This window comes from Neophocaena asiaeorientalis, unplaced genomic scaffold (genome assembly GCF_003031525.2).
Source record: "Neophocaena asiaeorientalis asiaeorientalis breed wild unplaced genomic scaffold, Neophocaena_asiaeorientalis_V1.1 scaffold91, whole genome shotgun sequence".
In the NCBI taxonomy this organism is placed as follows: domain Eukaryota; kingdom Metazoa; phylum Chordata; class Mammalia; order Artiodactyla; family Phocoenidae; genus Neophocaena; species Neophocaena asiaeorientalis.
Genome location: NW_020173198.1, coordinates 1,539,708 through 1,557,536, shown reverse-complemented (window position 1 = coordinate 1,557,536; position 17,829 = coordinate 1,539,708). Strand labels below are relative to the sequence as shown.

The following is a 17,829-nucleotide window of genomic DNA, read 5'->3' as shown; positions in this document are numbered from 1 at the left end:
CTGGGACAGAGCCCCCTCCCCGTTTGGCGCCGAGCCCACATCCCCGAGCCGTTGGCGGCGCGGGCACCGGAGCCCCGCCGAGGAGCTCCGGAGGGCGCCGGGGTGGCGGAGGCGGCTGCTGCAGCGGCGGCGGCGGGAGGAGAAGGGGAGCGGCTGCGCTCCGGAAGGAGCAGCAGGTGCAGGGGCGGCTGGCGGCGCGGGCGGGGATCACCGGGAGCCGCGCCCCGCACCTCGGACCCGAACGCTGCCCGGTCCCCGTGCCGGCCAGCAGAGGGCAGGGCGCCGCCGTCCGCACATGGCTGTGTGACCGTGAAATTGTGTCTGTCCCCTTGCTCAGGGCGGCGTGCCGGCGATGGAGCGCTCGGTGGGGCCCTGGGGCGCGGATCTCCATGGCTCAGAGGACAGGGAGCAGCTGAGAGGCACCCGCACAGGTGAGGGCCAAAGCGGTGCACTGCCGTGGGCAGGTAATGGCCGGGTGAGGACCCCGGTGCTGGGCTCTGCCTGTTGGGCGGGCGGGGAGGAGGGGAGCAAAAACAAAGGGATGGAGCCAGTGTTTCTGAGCACCTACTATGCGCCAGGCCTTGAGGGGCATCATTTCAAGGACTCCCTCCCCGTCCCCGACAGTGATCAAAAGGCTTGCTGCCTCTGCCCTACTTCAGGCCTCATTCTGTCTCATCCCGGCAATTGCAGCAGCCTCCCCTCAGCCCTTTTCTCTCCAGTGATGCACTGTGCAGCCACATTGATCTAAGTCCAGATCTAATCCTGTCTCCCTTCACAAAAACCTTCCCTAGCTCCCTTCTGCTACTAATTAAAAGCCTTAGCCTAGTGTTCAATCCAGATCTTACATGCTTAATCTAGTCTCAGCATCCCTTTCCATGGTTTACTCTTTTCTCTGCTGTGAAAGCCCAGCCCTGTCTCTTTATTTCCTCTCTCTCGTGACAGCACAGTTATTCTGAGCCTGCAATTATAATTTTTTGTGCCTATCTCTCTTACCCATCCTGAGGGACAGGTGTGTGTCTGGGTCCTCTCAGGTACACACAAGATGATTGAAGTAATAAGTTACAGCCTGGGCTAATATAAAAAAGATATAATGTAATTAGCAAATACCAGGCAATATAATGTAGGGGTTAACACAGGCTTGAGAATCAGACAGACCTGAGTTAGAAACCTGGTTTTGCTACTTTATAACTCACTTTGAGCAAGTGACTTAAATTCTCGGAGTCTCCATGTTGGGTAAAATGGGGGTAGTTAACAGTATTACCTCATAGGATTGTTCGCAAGGATTCAGTAATGCTTGGTTAAGTTATTGGCACATATGAAGGGCACGGTAAAAGGAAGTTACTGTTACTGAGAGGCACAGACAATAATAAGTGCTTCAGAAATTCAGAGGAGAGAGAGCAAGAGAGATCCTTGTAACCACAGATGGTCAAGGACGCCTTTCTGGGGAGGTTGCTATCAAAGATAGCCAAAGGGCAGGGTCTACAACTCCTTTTTCTTTCCCCAGGTCTAGGGAGTGAGAACGTGGAGATTTCTCAGCCAGATGAGTTTGAACATGCCCCACAGGAGGATGACTTGGGGTTCAAGGAAGAGGAAGATTTGGCCCCAGGTCATGAAGTAGGAAATGCCTCTCTCAAACCCGAAGGCATTCAGACCTGGGATGACTTGTGGGTCCAGAGAGTGGGACCTGGGAAACCACAGGCCCGGGACAGAGGCCCTCGGCTCCTGGGAGAACCACGCTGGGGCCAGGCTAGTGATCGGGCTGCCGTGTGCGGCGAGTGTGGCAAGAGCTTTCGGCAGATGTCAGATCTGGTGAAACACCAGCGAACCCACACAGGGGAGAAGCCCTACAAGTGTGGGGTCTGTGGCAAGGGCTTTGGGGATAGCTCTGCCCGTATCAAACACCAGCGAACTCATAGTGGTGAAAAGCCCTACAGAGCCCGGCCACCAGCCCAGGGCCCCCCAAAGATTCCTCGATCCAGGATCCCTGCTGGTGAGCGCCCCACCATCTGCGGTGAGTGCGGCAAGAGCTTCCGGCAGAGCTCTGACCTGGTGAAACACCAGCGGACACACACGGGCGAGAAGCCCTACAAGTGCGGGGTCTGTGGCAAGGGCTTTGGCGACAGTTCTGCCCGCATAAAGCACCAGCGGACACACCGGGGGGAGCAGCCCCCCCGGCCCGTGGTGCCCCGACGGCTGCCATCTCGAGCAGCCACGGCAGCCGCACAGGGACCTAAGGCCCAGGATAAGCCATACATCTGCACTGACTGTGGCAAAAGATTTGTACTCAGCTGCAGCCTCCTGAGCCACCAGCGCAGTCACCTGGGGCCCAAGCCTTTTGGCTGTGATGTGTGTGGAAAGGAGTTTGCCCGGGGCTCAGATCTGGTGAAGCACCTGCGGGTGCACACAGGAGAGAAGCCTTACCTCTGCCCCGAGTGTGGCAAGGGCTTCGCTGACAGCTCCGCCCGGGTCAAGCACCTCCGCACCCACAGTGGCGAGAGGCCTCATGCCTGTCCGGAGTGTGCCCGCACCTTCAGCCTCAGCTCCACCCTTTTCCGCCACCGCCTCACTCACGCGGAGCCCCAGGACTTCAGCTTCCCAGGCTACCCCCCCGCCCCCCTGATCCCCAGCCCACCCCCCAGCTCAAGCCCCCCCCCCCCTCCCCTTGGCACCAGCCCCCCGCTGACGCCTCGAAGCCCTTCGCACTCAGGTGATGGCCCTTTCGGCCTGCCTGGCTTGGAGCCGGAGCCTGGGGGCCCACAGGCTGGGGAGCCACCTCCACCGCTGGCGGGTGACAAGCCCCACAAGTGCCCTGAGTGTGGCAAGGGTTTCCGCCGAAGCTCGGACCTGGTGAAACACCATCGTGTACACACGGGGGAAAAACCCTACCTCTGCCCTGAATGCGGCAAGGGTTTTGCCGACAGCTCTGCCCGAGTCAAGCATCTCCGCACCCACCGTGGTGAACGGGCTCGGCCACCACCACCATCCACTCTCCTGAGGCCACACAACCCCCCTGGCTCAGCACCCACGGCCCCTCGATCCCGAGTCCGGGCTCAGCCCTCTGGGCCCAGCCAGCCCCACGTGTGTGGCTTCTGTGGGAAGGAGTTTCCCCGGAGCTCGGATCTAGTCAAACATAGGCGCACACACACCGGGGAGAAGCCATACAAGTGTGCAGAGTGTGGCAAGGGTTTTGGTGACAGTTCTGCCCGCATCAAGCACCAGCGTGGGCACCTGGTCTTGAGGCCCTTTGGGACAGGGGATGGTCAGGCAAGGCCCCTCAAAGAGGAGCCACCAACGGGACTGGAATGATGGGGTCCAGGGTGGGTGGAGGCCCAGGAGACCAAAGGGGAGGGTATCTGCCGCTTAAGCAGAGAAGAAAGGGCCTGGGAGGCAGTGGGAGGGAGAAGGAGGGGAAGAAACAAATGCGAGAAAGGAGTGGATAGATAGCAATAGAGATTTGGAGACAATGACCTTGAAGCTCAGGAAACTCCTGGCTGGGCTCAGTCAGGACCTTGCCAGTGTGGTTTATACCCCCAGCTTCTAGAACACTGCCTAGTATACAGTAGGCAATAAATATTTGTTGATGAACAAACTGACCTTAGCCTGAGGGCCCTTAAAGAACTCTAAATTCCTGCTGCCTCTTAACCTGTAAATTGACCCCTCCCAACCTTGCCCCTGGGAGACCAGCACCCTGAACCAGGGTTTGTTAGACCTATGAGCTTCAACAATGAGACTTCTGAGGTTTAGGGTGACAGAGTGAGGCAAGGCCATCTTGACCACCCTACTGACGGTGAGAGTATTGTTGTGAGGCAGGCAGTGCCCAGCCTCAGGCCGCTGGACGTGGTCTTAGCCAGGAAGAGGACACTTGGAGAGGCCAGACCTATCTGCCCTGGAGAAGCCCAAACTGCCCTGGCACCTGGACACGGCAGAACAGGTCAGAGACAGCAGAAAGAGCAGTCATCTGCCCTGGGTGCTAAGCCCAGGTCCTGGTGGACGGCAGCAGAGATACACTGGCAGAAGGGCAGTACAGGGGTGAGGAGGAGCCAGGGAAGCATCAAGGCCTGACAGCCACATCTCCATGTGTCTCGCCAATAAACTGCTTCTTGTCTGAGGCTTGGACTCTTGTGTGCGTGTGTGCGTGGTGAGGGGTGAAAAAGGTGCCGAAGGGTCGCCACAGGCAAAACCCATAAGCCATGTTGTAAACTTGCTCTCTTTGAGCCCTGTCAAATAAAGAAGTTGGCTTGTCATAGCTGCTTTTTAGCTCTGACAACGGGTTAAGAAAACGGCCACCAGGCCTGTCAGCTGATGCCTCAGACCTGAGTTCTGGCTGCCCACAGGAGCCACCTACGCCACAGGCTCTGGGGTGGGGGGTGGGCGGGTGTTCTGCCAGCGCTGTTGCTATGGCAACAGGTACCGGGAGAAAAGTGGCTGGCAGGAATTGGTACCAGCTCAGAAGACCCCGACACTGATGTTCTGCTTTCTGGGAAACCCCACCTCCCTGTGACCCTTTTTTTATTTGTCGAGAAACAGGTCATTTGGCTGCATAGCCCAAAGGCAGGGCCAAGGGGATGTCTCTATACCCCAGAAAAGGCAACCGTGTTTCCCAGCCATCCATGCGTCATTAGGTGCAGGACTCCAACTCCTAGCTTTTTCCGAGGAGGGCGCCAATAGGGAGGAAGGGGAAAAAGGAACTGACCTGATTGGCCAGGGACAAAAAAGACTAGGGCGGTTCACCCATCTAAGAAACGAAGTACAAGACTCCCTACAACTTCGCAGGCTTGGCGTCTCAGCTAATTTGCGTGCGGGAACGGTCCCCGGGTAGAAGCTCTCGCGACATCTTAACCGTCGGCCGGGCTTCCTTAGAAACCAATGAAAGCTTGCTGCAGCGCGGGTACTCCCAGTCCTCCCACCCCTGCCAAGTTGTTAAACAGATTCGAAATCCCAGAATTTTGAGTTCAGGCCTGGAGTGCTCAGCGGCTTCTGTCCTAAGTGCACACAAACACCCATAGACCTGAATGGAGGCCTTTGGGGCTTTGGGAAGATCCTCCCTGCTGGTTGCCGTGTCTCACCTCCCTACCAGGTTGGCCTCCAACGTAGCCTGCAGTGAACTTTGTAAAATCTGACCACTTCACTCCCCTATTAAAAACCCTGCCGTATATGCGCATGTCCTCTCTATAAAACTTAACTCCTAGATGGCATTCAAGGCCTTCCACTTGTGTGGTTTCAGACCCGTGCCTCTTAAATATTCTGTTTTTGTAACTTGGAATGCCCCCCTTCCCAACGTGTTAACCTATCCAAACACCTCAAGTGTTACTTCCTCCCAGAAGCCTTCCCTAAACCTCCAGCTTGGGTTAGAACCCCCTTCATATGATGTGTTAAGCTCCTTTAACACATCGAGAGCTTCTTTAGGATAAAGAGACACTCAACAGCATTACCTACTGTGTGCTGGGTACTGGGCATAGAAAGATGAATAAGACAAAGTTTCTGCCCTCAGTTTCTACGCAGAAGCTAGACATTGAACAAATATTTTCAAGCGTGGTAAAGACTATGCAGGAAGCAGGCATGCAGGAGAGACTCCCACATGGTTCAATGCCTCTCCAAAGAAGAGGCAATTATGTTAAGACGTAAAGAATGACTTGGAACAAGCCGAGAAAGGAGGAGGTGGGAGATGAGATGGCGGATGGTGTGTTCTATGCACCAAGTCCTCGGGATTCAAGAACTCAAGTAAACTTCTAGTGAGGCTGAAGGCAAATAGTGAAATGCAGAATAGTGAAAAGTAAGATAAAGACTTCCAAATTCAACTTTCTACCTCCCAGTCCTAAAAGGGGCCTGGCACACAATAAGGCTCACTCAATACTTTGGTGAACGATGTCCTTGGGACATGATGTGCTCTTCATGAGAGTTTACAGTCCCACAAACTGCTACCTCTTTGCCCATTTGGCAAACTCCCACTCATCTTTGAAGGTCCTTTACATTTATCTCTTTGGTGAGGCCTGCACCCAATATCCACTCCCTTCCAGGGGGCTGTCAGAACACCTATTGTTTCCTTTTCATATGTATATAATATATATATCATATACATATATATTTTTAAATCACCTTCTTTACTAGACTGTGAGATTCTCAAGAACAAGAACTAGCTCTGATTCCAGATAGATACTTGTACACGTTCCTCCTTCTGCAAGCATCTGTTCCAAAGTCCTCCCACAGTAGGAGGACCTTCCAGTAGGGACTTTCGCTGCTCCCAGCTGAGCCTCCTCACTGATTCTCTGAATTAGGGGAAGCACGCCTTGCCTTTCGCTAGAGTTCCTGCCATAATCTGGCCCTGCCTCCCTCTTCTCCAGCTCCCACACTACATTTCCATTAACTCACTTGGCTCCAGCCATACAAGCCTTCTTTCTTTTCCTCAAACATGCCAAGCTTAATCTCACCTTAAATTCTCTGTAGTTCTGTCTAGAACATTCTTCATCTAGATTTTCAAATGGCTAACTTTTTCTCATCATTCAAGTTTCATCTCATATATTATATCCTAAGAGATGCCTTCCCTGCCCACATTAAAGAAGCTCCCAACCATAGCCACTCCTTGTTGCATCATCTGGCCCTATTTCCTTCTTACACCTATCGTTACCTGAAATTATCTTATTTACTTGTTGACATTTTTTACACCTTGAGAAGTGCCATGGTAGCTAAGATTTTTGTCTCTTTTGTTCACTACTGCATCTCCAATATCTAGAATAGTGCCAGGTACATAGTAGGGTTCAATAAGTATTTGATGAGAGAATTAACACAATCAAAGTGGCTTTTGGGATCCTGAGGGTGAGTATCACACTCATTTACCCCCTTTTCCCAGCTCTGAGGAAGAGCAAAACTTTGACCAGATGTAATCCCAACATCCAAATTATGTTATGGGCTCTGCAGACTGAGGATCAGGCTTGAGTCCTGGCTCTGCTACCAATTTCCTCATGTAACCTCATTTCTGAGAGAGAATTTGGTGCAACAGGAAGAGCATGAGGTTTGGAACTGGCTACTTCCCAGCTATGTGACTTTGAGCAAATTACTTAAGTTTTTAGTTCTGTCATTTGTCAAAGGAAGGTAATATGATTGATCCCCACAGGGTTGTTGTAAAGAGACAACTAGGGATTGTAAGCACTTACTGAATGTAATTTCTCTTTCATCATTTCTGAATCTTCGTTGCCCCATTCATAAATTGGGAGAATTAGGTATCTTTTTCAAGAGAAGTGGGAAAATACAGATCTTTACATGAAATATCTCAATTTTTAAATGTTGGAAATTAAATTTTGTAAAAGACCTCTCGTGCTTCTTTTGAAGTTAACTTTTAAACTTGAGAGCCAAACAAGATACTTCTGTGGACTGGATCTGGTCCGTGTGCCATAATTTTCCACCTAGGCTACTGGGTTGCTGGGGATGCTGTGACAACACTTACTGTGTAACTTAGACAAGTCAGTTAGCTTCAGTTAGCTCATCTGTGAATTTCAATTAGCTCATCTGTGAAACGGACCCACCTTTGTGCGGATCGAGATCAGATGTGCAAAAGGCTTAGCATAACGATGGCGCATAAGAGGCACACCACGCGACAAACAGCAGCGGTTGCTTGGGTGGCTGTTGGTAAGTATGTATTCAAGGAGCAAGATATCCCAGAGACCAGGAGACCGTGAAGGCGACGCTGCGAAAGGAGAAAAGATGGGAGAAGAGGCAAAAAGAGGGAAGGGAAGAGGTGAGGCAACAGGGTCCGCCCTCCAGGCGGGGCGCCAGCGAGAGGCCCAGGCAGGGGCGGGAGCGCACGTGGCCTATTTCGGGCGGAGCAGACGCGCTTGGCCGCAGCTGAGACCTCCGAGCCAGCCGCAGGAGACGAGCCTTTAAGGTAGGTCACTACCGGACTGTGAGGACCTTGAACACCGACTAGGGCAGCCCGGGGTCTTTGGGAGTCGGAGTTGAGCGGAAGGCACTGGGTGTGGGCTCGCCACCCTCCCGGGGCAGTTTGGGCCGGACGCCTGGGTCCTCTGGCCCCTCCCCTAGGGGCGGGGCTAGGTGTTCTGACCAATGGCCAGTCGTCACCGAGGCCCCGCCTACTCCCCGCCCCCGGAGTCGCGGCGTCGCAGAGTGCCCAACCGCCCGGCGCCCTGGCCTGGGGCAGCTCGAGCGACCGAACCTGTGGCTGGTGAGTGCGCACCCCCTCAGGGTCTCCGTCCCGATCCTGACTCCAGCCCGTGCCCTAGAGCTCCGGGCCGCGGACCCAGGCACCGGGGAGTGACTCAGCGCGGGGAGGGTGGTGACTCACTGGGGCTAGAGATTCGAAGTGTTCAGGGCCTTGAATGCCGGGATGAGTGGGGTGAACGAGAGTCTTCCGAGCTGGTCCCGGGATAGGGCTGGGGCCTAGGGCCGGGCTGGGATAGAGGGAAGAAGGTCATACACAAAGATCACAGGAGAAGCCACGGCTGCACCGCCTTGTGTGGGCCAGAGCCATGGTGGGGGGGGCGGGTCCTGAGCTTCTGACTCAGCTCCCTGCCCCAGGACACCAAGATGCCCGGTGAACAGCAGACAGAGGAGGAGGAGGAGGAAGAGATGCAAGAAGAGATGGTACTGCTGGTGAAGGGTGAGGAGGATGAGGGTGAAGAGAAGTATGAAGTGGTGAAACTCAAGATCCCCATGGACAACAAGGAGGTACGTGTTCCACACCCTGGGGTCCCTTCGCCCCTAAACCTGGTGCAGGTCCAGCCTCCCTCGCACAGAATCCAGGGATCCTGTCCCTACTTTCCCTTGACTCTCAGGGTTGGCCACCCATCCTTCTGTCCCACAATCCATGCTGCCATCATACAGATGTCACGCCTACTGTGCCAGGCTCTGTGCTGGGTGCTGGAGAGTACACGCTCTCCTCGGTTCCTCGAGGAGCTTGATGTCTAGCAGGGTTAGACTGACAAGGGTGTTGAAGGTTTAAAGAGAGGAGTTTTAAGGAGATCAAAATATGAGTTAGATTTACCCATTAGAGACCCTAACTGCCACTAGGTATAGTTCTACTTCCCAAAACCCTACAGGACTCCCACCCACAGCCAGAGCAGCCCTGAGTCCAGCTGGAAGACTCCTGGGCCAGATTTGTGGGCCCAGGCTCCCTCTGATTTCTTCCTGCACAGGCGCCAGTTCCCAGAAAAAGAAAGTTCTGCTGCCCCCTAGTGGGTGTGGTGGGCCCTAGGGGGAGGGGGCTGGCTGCTGTGGCCTCCTCTTCCAGTCAAAATAACTATTTAGGGAATTCCCAGGCGGTCCAGTGGTTAGGACTCTGCGCTTTCACTGCGGTGGCCCGTTTAGTTCTGTTTTCTCAGGCTTCCTTGGCCCATCCTCCTAGCTCAGCCTGCCTCTTCCGGCCCTGTGAATCCCCTGGTCTCCACCTTTGGCCTATAAGTTAAGAACTCAGACTCCAGAGTTTAGGGTGGACTTCCAACTCTGTCACTCACCAGCTGTGTCACCTTAGGCAAGTTTAACCTCTTTATGGCTCAGTTTCCTCACTGGTACAAGGGAAATAATAATAGCACCTACTTCTTGGGGTTGGGAGGATTAAATGAGTTAATACATGTAAAGAGTTAGAACTGTGTCTGGCACATAATAAACACTATGTAAGTATTTGCTGCTATTATTCATTCTTCTCCCTAAAGTTCAGGACCTTGGGCTAGGTCATCCTTCTGGAGATTTTTCTACTCATTTTTATCAAGGCCTTTCTGGGCTGAATCCTGAGGCTTGGGAGTGAACAGGGAAACCTAGAACATGGAGGCCTAGAGAATTGAGGGCAAATAACTCAAGGCAGTGGGGAAGGCTTCATGGAAATGACTTTGACATGGGCCTTGAAAACTTAGTGGGAATTTGGCAAATGGAGGATGAGGAAGGGCATTTCAGGATGAGGAAACAGCAAAAGCAAATGCTCAGAGAAGCTAAGGCCAGAGAAGTAGGCGGGGCCAGAGAGTAAAAGGTGTTGAAAGCCAGCTTAGGAATTTGGACATACTCTGTTAGGTTATGCGGTGCCATCAGAAGCCTCAAACCAGAGGAGAGACATGATCAGATTTTCTATTTAGAAGAATCGTGGGCTGCTGTGGGGAGACCAGGTCAGGTATGGCTGGTAGCCTGCTCTAAGGTAGTGGCAGCAGGGGAGAGAAGATGGAAATAAGGGGGTTTTGGGGAACATTGATTGGACTGGATGGAGCTAAGGATGGGAAGGGTGGGTGTAGGCATGGCTAGTCATGAAAAGGCTGTAGAGCTAGACTCTGAATGGTATCATGTAGCGGTTAAAAGCATTGGCTCAAATCCTAACCACTATTTACCAGTTTTGCCTCGACAGCCTTTTCATATATAAAATGAGATAATGAAAATAAGATCCTTGAAATCCAGTCTAAGTATCACGTGGGTGACTGGATTTGGAGGAGGGTGGAAATGAGAGTTAGACACACACATCCCACAGAGATTTAGCACTGTGCCCACAAGATAGCTCATCAGCTTGCTGTGTGGTCTCCCTGAGTCTCCGTTTCTATGAAATAGTGGTCTCCAAAGCTCCTTCTAGTGTCAACATTCTGTGACTCTCAGCTCTCACCCAGTCCCATGGCCGGTCCTTGTCCAGAACAGGCCTTAATTATGCTGCACTCAGTAGCTGGAGTATTCTCTCACTGCCTATTAAAATCCAAACTATATTTAATGAATAGAAGGGTTTTGTCAGAGGGCTCTATGTACATCCAGTCCTGTCTCTCCCTGCTTAAAATTGAACCCTTGAGTGGTATTCTGTTTCCCTCAGCTCCTGCGCCTGGCATTCAAAGGTCTTCATCGTCTGACCTCATGGCTTCATCTCTAGTCACTCAGCACCCATCCCATGCCCCAGCTTCAAACACACCTGACCCTTCTTACCTCAAAGACTTTGCCCATGTGGTCTTTCAACCTGTAAAACCCTCTTCACCTTTCCCACCCGCTTTCCCTAGGAGTAGTGCATCTCCTAGATCAGGTTTCTTCATTTTTAACATGCGTACATATCACCTGGGGATTTTGTTAAACTGAAGAGTTTGATCCAGTAGGTATGGGGGGGACTTGAGATTCTGTATTTCTAACAAGTTTCCAGTGATGTTGATGCTGCTGGTCTGTGGACCACACTTGCTTTAGCAATGAGCAAGAGGATAGGGATTGTATTTTATACTCTGTACTCAAAAGAAGGGAGATTCTGACAGCTAAAAAAGCGCAGGTGAGGGAGACAAACTGTGTAGGTAAACTTAAAACTTGTCAGTGAGATAGAATTGCATCATTCTATGAGAGAAGAGGTGTTTTAGATAATGACAGACTTCCAGTGTAAACCCTGACCCTGCCGATGGATTAGCTGTAGGACCTTGGTAGTCACTTACTTCTGAGTCTTATATCCTTATTTTAAAATGGTGCTAATACAGTCTAACCCAAAGGGTTGTGAGAATTTAAAATAAGAACATGGGTGGAAAGCACTTACCACACTTCCTGGCACATAGTGAGTGCTCAGTAAGTGGTAGTTATTGTTATTAATTAGAAAAGTAATGGCTGAGGAAAAAACTGGAATGTTTGCTCTGGTTTAAAACAAAAACACCTTAAGCAGGAAGACAAAATCACTAACTTTATTTTTTATTTATTTTTAAAATAAATTTATTTATTTATTTTGGCTGCATTGGGTCTTTGTTGCTACACTCAGGCTTTCTTTAGTTGTGGTGAGCAGGGCTTCTCATTGCAGTGGCTTCCTTGTTGTGGAGCACGGGCTCTAGGCACGCGGGCTTCAATGGTTGTGGCTTCTGGGCTCTAGAGCGCTGGCTCAGTAGTTGTGGCGCATGGGCTTAGTTGCTCCATGGCATGTGGGATCTTCCCGGACTAGGGCTCAAACCTGTGTCCCCTGCATTGGCAGGCAGATTCTTAACCACTGCGCCACCAGGGAAGTTCCAAAATCACTAACTTTAAATACTTGGATTATCATATTCTTATACTACATGTATCCCCCTTCTGGTATTTGCCAGGCTTCAGTCACTTACCTGTTTGCTCATTTATTTAATGCTCTTCCTCAGATAGATTCACATTGTTTTGTTAAATAAATTTACCCTCATCTGAGCAATAATACTGATGAAATTGTGGGTTTCATGTGATCTGTTGTTTTTCTAATATCCATGAAAATAAATACATAATGATCATAGTAAGATAAGAGTTAGCCTACATAACACTTAGAATCCTCTTGCATTCTGTGATGTGCATACCTCAAGTCGGGAAATATTGATCTCACCTAGCCTACCTTGCCTTCCTTGGTTCACTGAGGCAGGCAAAGGGAGGGACTTGCCTGGGGTCTTAATGAGCTAGACTCAGCCCCTCTTATGAAGATTCTTCCTAGGGCACCCAAGGCCCCTCCTCCTGGAGCTGGAGATACCAAGGGTACTTGTGTGAAGAATTTCTTTTTCACAAGATAGTGAATCCAGCATAAGGAAGTCCTCAGGCTGGTCAAAGTCACCTTAAAGAAGGGTGCCAAAGAAAAACGGGCCAGAAAAATACAGATATAATGAGAAAAATTCTCTCCACGATGGCTGACGTGATGAAATAAACCCAATAGATGTCAAAACCAGGGCAAGACTGGAAAGCATGACCTTGAATTCAGACTGCCGAATTTGCTGTGGGGAGTTTCTCGATTTAAAGTATCAAGTTGTATTTTAACCTTGAATCCCTCTTAGAGAGTGCCAGGCACTTGGAGTCCAGCGGCTGTCACATCTTCATGCTGTGTGTGCAGGGAAGCAGTGTAGCCTACTGGTTAAGGGTGAGAACTCTAAGGTCAGTCCTGACTCCCACTGGCTATGTGAATTTAATCTCTCTGAGCTCAGTTTTCTCAAAAGATAATGCCTGACTCAAGGGGGAGTGACAGGAAGATTTAATACAATAATGTACATAACATAGCACTGTCAGATCTTTACACTGTAATGTTATCATTATTACCATTATCATGATAATAGTATTTAAGCCAGAGTTCCCTTGGCTGGTGACCAGTTTCCCAAACTGCCTTGTTTTCAAATTTCTGAGGTGGTTACCAAAAAGCTACTGTCTTTTTAACAAAGGATCTTGAAGGCCCTGAAGGTGCCCTCCTTACAACTTCAGAAAGAAGAGGCCTCGCCACTGCCTAGTTGTCATTTACCCTCTCTTAACCTGTTTCCTTATCTATAGAAGAAGAATAGTGATAATCACTTGGTGGAGATGGAATATGGGGAGAAAGAAGCTAACACTGTCTTATCCTTAATATGTGCCTGGCTTTTCATTTGGTCATGAATTAATATCCTATTTGCTTAGTCCATAGTAGAGATTTAACACCACTTTTGCTAGGATGAGCCTTCTCTTTTCTAAGAAGGAAGCAATGTTTCCTCAGTATTCCTCTTTACTGTTAGTACAAACTGTTTTCCCTTCATCTGCCTCTTATAAAGCATTTCTTTTTCTGATTTTATCTCCAGAGGCCCAGACCTCATGAAACTGGCTTATTTTTGAATTTTTTTCATTTCAGGCCTCAGAATAGTATTTGGGTTTCACCCTGGCTGCCTTTTTTGCAGCTTAAAAAATGATAGGTGCTTGCTCTTGAAAGTTTATTAGAGAGCCTGGACTTGATGGTGGCCTGGTTTCTAAGACACCGTGCTCTCCTGGGTCTCTTACTTCACTGGCTGCTTCTGCTCAGTCTCCTTTGCTGGCTGCTTTTTGTCTTGCCACCCCCATTTCTCTCTGCCTATTCCTTGGGCGAACTCATCCAGTCTCAAGGCTTTAAAAACCACCTCCACGCTGATGCCTTCCCAATTAACATCTCCAGCCTGGGCCTCTCTCCTGAGCTCCGGATGTGTCAAGGAGAACTGCAGATAAGATCAGAAACGGATCGTAGGTACCAACTTGCGCCTCCCTCCACCCTCAGCTCTGTAGATGGCAATTCCACCTTAGCAGTTGCTAAGCTCAAAATCCTTGGAGTCATTTTTACTCCTTTCTTTACACCTCATGTCTAATCTACTATCAAATTTGCTGTGTCAAACTGAATATGTCCAGAAGCAGACCACTTCTCACCACCTTCACTTCCCAACTTTGTCACTGGGTCCAAGCCACTGTCTTCTCTGGCTTGCAGTACAGTAGCCTCCTCACTGGGTTCCTGCCCCCTCCCCTTCTTTATTTATTTATTTTTTTAATTAATCTTTTTTTTTGGCTGCGTTGGTTCTTTGTTGCTGCGCATGGACTTTCTCTAGTTGCGGCGAGCGGGGGCTACTCTTTGTTGTGGTGCGTGGGCTTCTCTTGTTGCAGAGCACAGGCTCCAGGCATGTGGGCTCAGTAGCTGTGGCTCACAGGCTTAATTGCTCTGCAGCATGTGGGATCTTCACGGACCAGGGCTTGAACCCTTGTCCCCTGCATTGGCAGGCGGATTCTTAACCACTGCACCACCAGGGAAGCCCCTGAAACCTTTTAAAATATGAGTCTAATCTGTTCCCCTCCTTGCTCAAAACCGTCTAACATCTCTATTGAGTCCTCACCTCATTCACATGCAAGGCCCTATGCTAAGATATCCCCTTCAGGACCACTCCATGGATTACTCTTCCCCTCCTGCCGTCCGCCCTAAGCACTGTTTCTGGCCATTCCTAGAACAGGAAAACTCCTGTCTCAGGGCCTTGCTTTTCCCTCTGGAACCTGCTCTCTCACCTCCTTAGGTCTTCGCTCATGTGACATCAGCGAGGTTCCTCAACCCTATTTAAATTTGCAGCACCCCCTCCAATACCAGCACTCCTTATCCATTCTTCCTGAAACTAGGAATTTAAAAAAAAATTTAATGTTGAATCCCCAGTTCCTAGAACAGAGTCTGGCACATTGTACGCGTTCAATAAATACTGTATGAATTAATAAAGAATAGCTAGAATTACACTAGGCATTGTGCTATGTGCGTTTATGTTAATCTCATTTAAAGCGCACAACCGTCCTGAGAGGCGCACCCCGTGGCTTTTCCTACTGTACAAACGGGGGACGAAGAGGCTGCAGCCGGCAGAGCCCCAGGTCTCTGGCTCCCGAGCCTCTCGGTCAGGGCTGACCTGTCCCCTGTCCCCTCTCCCCACAGGTCCCGAGCGAGGCGCCAGCGCCGTCGGCGGACCCGGCGCGCCCACACGCGTGCCGGGACTGCGGCCGCGCCTTTGCGCGCCGCTCCACATTGGCCAAGCACGTCCGCATACACACGGGCGAGCGGCCCTTTGCGTGCACCGAGTGCGGCCGGCGCTTCTCGCAGAAGTCAGCGCTGACCAAACACAGCCGCACGCATACGGGCGAGCGGCCTTACGAATGCCCAGAATGCGACAAGCGCTTCTCGGCCGCCTCGAACCTGCGGCAGCACCGGCGGCGCCACACGGGCGAGAAGCCGTACGCATGCGCACAATGCGGCCGCCGCTTCGCGCAGAGCTCCAACTACGCACAGCACCTGCGCGTGCACACGGGCGAGAAGCCGTACTCGTGCCCGGACTGCGGACGCGCCTTCGGCGGCAGTTCGTGTCTGGCGCGCCACCGACGCACGCACACGGGCGAGCGGCCGTACGCATGCGCCGACTGCGGCACGCGCTTCGCTCAGAGCTCGGCGCTGGCCAAGCACCGGCGCGTGCACACGGGCGAGAAGCCGCACCGCTGCGCCGTGTGCGGCCGCGGCTTCGGCCACCGCTCCAACCTGGCGGAGCATGCGCGCACGCACACAGGCGAGCGACCCTACCCATGTGCCGAGTGCGGCCGGCGCTTCCGCCTCAGCTCACACTTCATCCGCCACCGTCGCGCGCACATGCGGCGCCGTCTCTACATCTGCGCGGGCTGCGGCCGGGACTTCAAGCTACCCGCCGGAGCCACTGCCACTGAGCGCTGCCCAGATTGTGAGGGCAGTTGAACCGCCATTCTTGTCTCCGCGGGGTGCGAGCTGGGGAGGGGCACGCTAGTATCCCGACCTGGGGCTGCGTTAACCTGGACAACTCCCCGCCCCGCCTCCTGCGTCTCAGATGGGGTGGGACGGCGGGCCTGGCTGCCCTGGAACTGGGAGACAGGGAGGATCCCCTACCGGGGGTCCCTGGAAACGCGCCCACCTCCCCCTCATTACATCCCCTCGGCCCGTGTTAGAGTGAATAAAGTATTATATCCTCACCCCACCCGTGCCTGTGAATGAGGTGGGTGGGGTGTGAATTAGGAGGAAAGTTGGGGGTCTCTCTAGGCTTAGGTGATTTAGGTGAATTGTCATGGAGTCAAGTGGGGCTATAAGCCCAAAAGTGTTCCAGGAACTGGTTTTGTGTGTGTGTGTGGAGTCATTCCACGCTTGGCCCTTGGTTATGTCTTCATGACCTCAGACCTAGAAGGGTCCATAAATTTAGCGCATTTGTGATCAACAGGCAGTGCATTCTGCAGAGCTTTGAGTGAGCCGGCATGAACCTCATGGAACTTGGTCTAGTAAAGAGAAGCAATAGTGGAAACTTTAGCATGAGGTTAAAGAACTTCAGTGCTACATTATTATTAGCTCATTTTCATCCTCAAAGCATCCCAAAGTGAGGTAACTCTTTTACCTCCATTTCTGCAGATGAGTAAATAGGTACCGACAGCCAGTGAATAGCACAGTGAGGACAAGTACACAGGCAAGTGCAGTCCCTTGTCATTGGAACTCTGATGGGGGAGTTGCTGGATAGGAGAGGTCTTCAGTGCAATCTTGGAGTTTAGAGAGGCTCTTCTCAGAGGTGGCATTTAAGCTGGTCTTAAGGTCAAGAGAGTTGGTGTTGGGGACGTATGGAGAGAACCCCTGAACCTGCATGCCAGACTTGTTAGAGCTTGCAGATGTCCTCTGGGGTGGAAGGCAGGGACAACAAGCAAGGACGTTGGCAGGAGACAGACCACTAAGGACCCTGGAAGCCAGGTTAAAGGTTCCAAGGCCACAAAGAAGCCTTGAGGGATTAGAGGGGAGGGAGGCATATGGCATATTATTGAGCTAGAATTAATAGGAGTTAAAGTGGACATGTGGAAAGGAGAGATGGGGCTGATTTCATTTCTCAGCTTGGGTGACCGCAGGCAGTGTCATTGAGATGGGGACACAGGAGCAGGAGCTGAAGTGGCAGCAATTGTTACACCCCAACCTGGACACATTGAGTGTGAAGTAAATGTGGACGGGTCAGGGAGGTGATTGGAAGTAACATCTTGGGGATATCAGGTCTGGAGGGCATGGCACCACATCCAGAAGATGGTAGCAGAGAACTTGAATCTGTGACAGAACAGCCAGAGATAGAAAAGCAGAAGTGTCTTGTCTGGGAAATCTAGAGGAAAGTGTTTTATGGAGGAAACAGCTCAGTCAGATGCTGCTGTGGTGTCCACTGTGTGAATTCGGGGAAAGTGATGAGAATGGTTTCAGTGGAGGGGTGGGGGGTGAAAGCCAGCGTTGAATGGGTTAGGGTAGAAATGAGACAATGAAGAAGCAGAGTGGATGCGTGTAGATCCATTTCAAGAGGTTTGGCTGTGAAAAGCATGAGGGAAGTAGCTAGAGTTTTGTTGGTTTTGTCTTGTACGCGGGCCTCTCCTGTTGCGGAGCACAGGCTCCGACGTATAGGCTCAGCAGCCTTGGCTCACGGGCCCAGCCGCTCCGCAGCATGTGGGATCCTCCCGGACCGGGGCACGAACCTGTGTCCCCTGCATCGGCAGGTGGACCCTCAACCACTGCACCACCAGGGAAGCCCTCAAGTATGCTTTATGAGCTAATGGGATGGGCTAATGGAAAGGAAAAGACTTCGATTATATGGAGGAGAGAGGAGATAACTGATCAAGGAGACAGGATGAAATAAG

The 17,829-nt window shown here is 51.5% G+C and overlaps 2 protein-coding genes across 3 annotated transcripts; both read left to right on the top strand.

The window, feature by feature from the left end:
• Positions 1-6: 6 nt before the first annotated feature.
• ZNF48 (zinc finger protein 48) lies at positions 7-4,110 on the top strand. Its single transcript, XM_024744677.1, has 3 exons — positions 7-176; positions 338-431; positions 1,505-4,110. Exons 2-3 carry the CDS (start codon positions 353-355, stop codon positions 3,304-3,306), a joined length of 1,881 nt encoding a protein of 626 aa, XP_024600445.1. The 5' UTR covers positions 7-176; positions 338-352; the 3' UTR covers positions 3,307-4,110.
• Positions 4,111-7,797: 3,687 nt separating this feature from the next.
• ZNF771 (zinc finger protein 771) lies at positions 7,798-16,158 on the top strand. 2 transcript variants are annotated; one of them, XM_024744492.1, is made up of 3 exons: positions 7,798-7,879; positions 8,530-8,679; positions 15,101-16,155. In XM_024744492.1, exons 2-3 carry the CDS (start codon positions 8,539-8,541, stop codon positions 15,902-15,904), a joined length of 945 nt encoding a protein of 314 aa, XP_024600260.1. In that variant the 5' UTR covers positions 7,798-7,879; positions 8,530-8,538; the 3' UTR covers positions 15,905-16,155. The 2 variants fall into 2 exon arrangements, with proteins under 2 accessions (XP_024600260.1, XP_024600259.1); XM_024744491.1 differs by lacking the exon at positions 7,798-7,879 and adding an exon at positions 8,105-8,176 and having other exon boundaries at positions 15,101-16,158.
• The last annotated feature ends 1,671 nt before the right edge of the window (positions 16,159-17,829 follow it).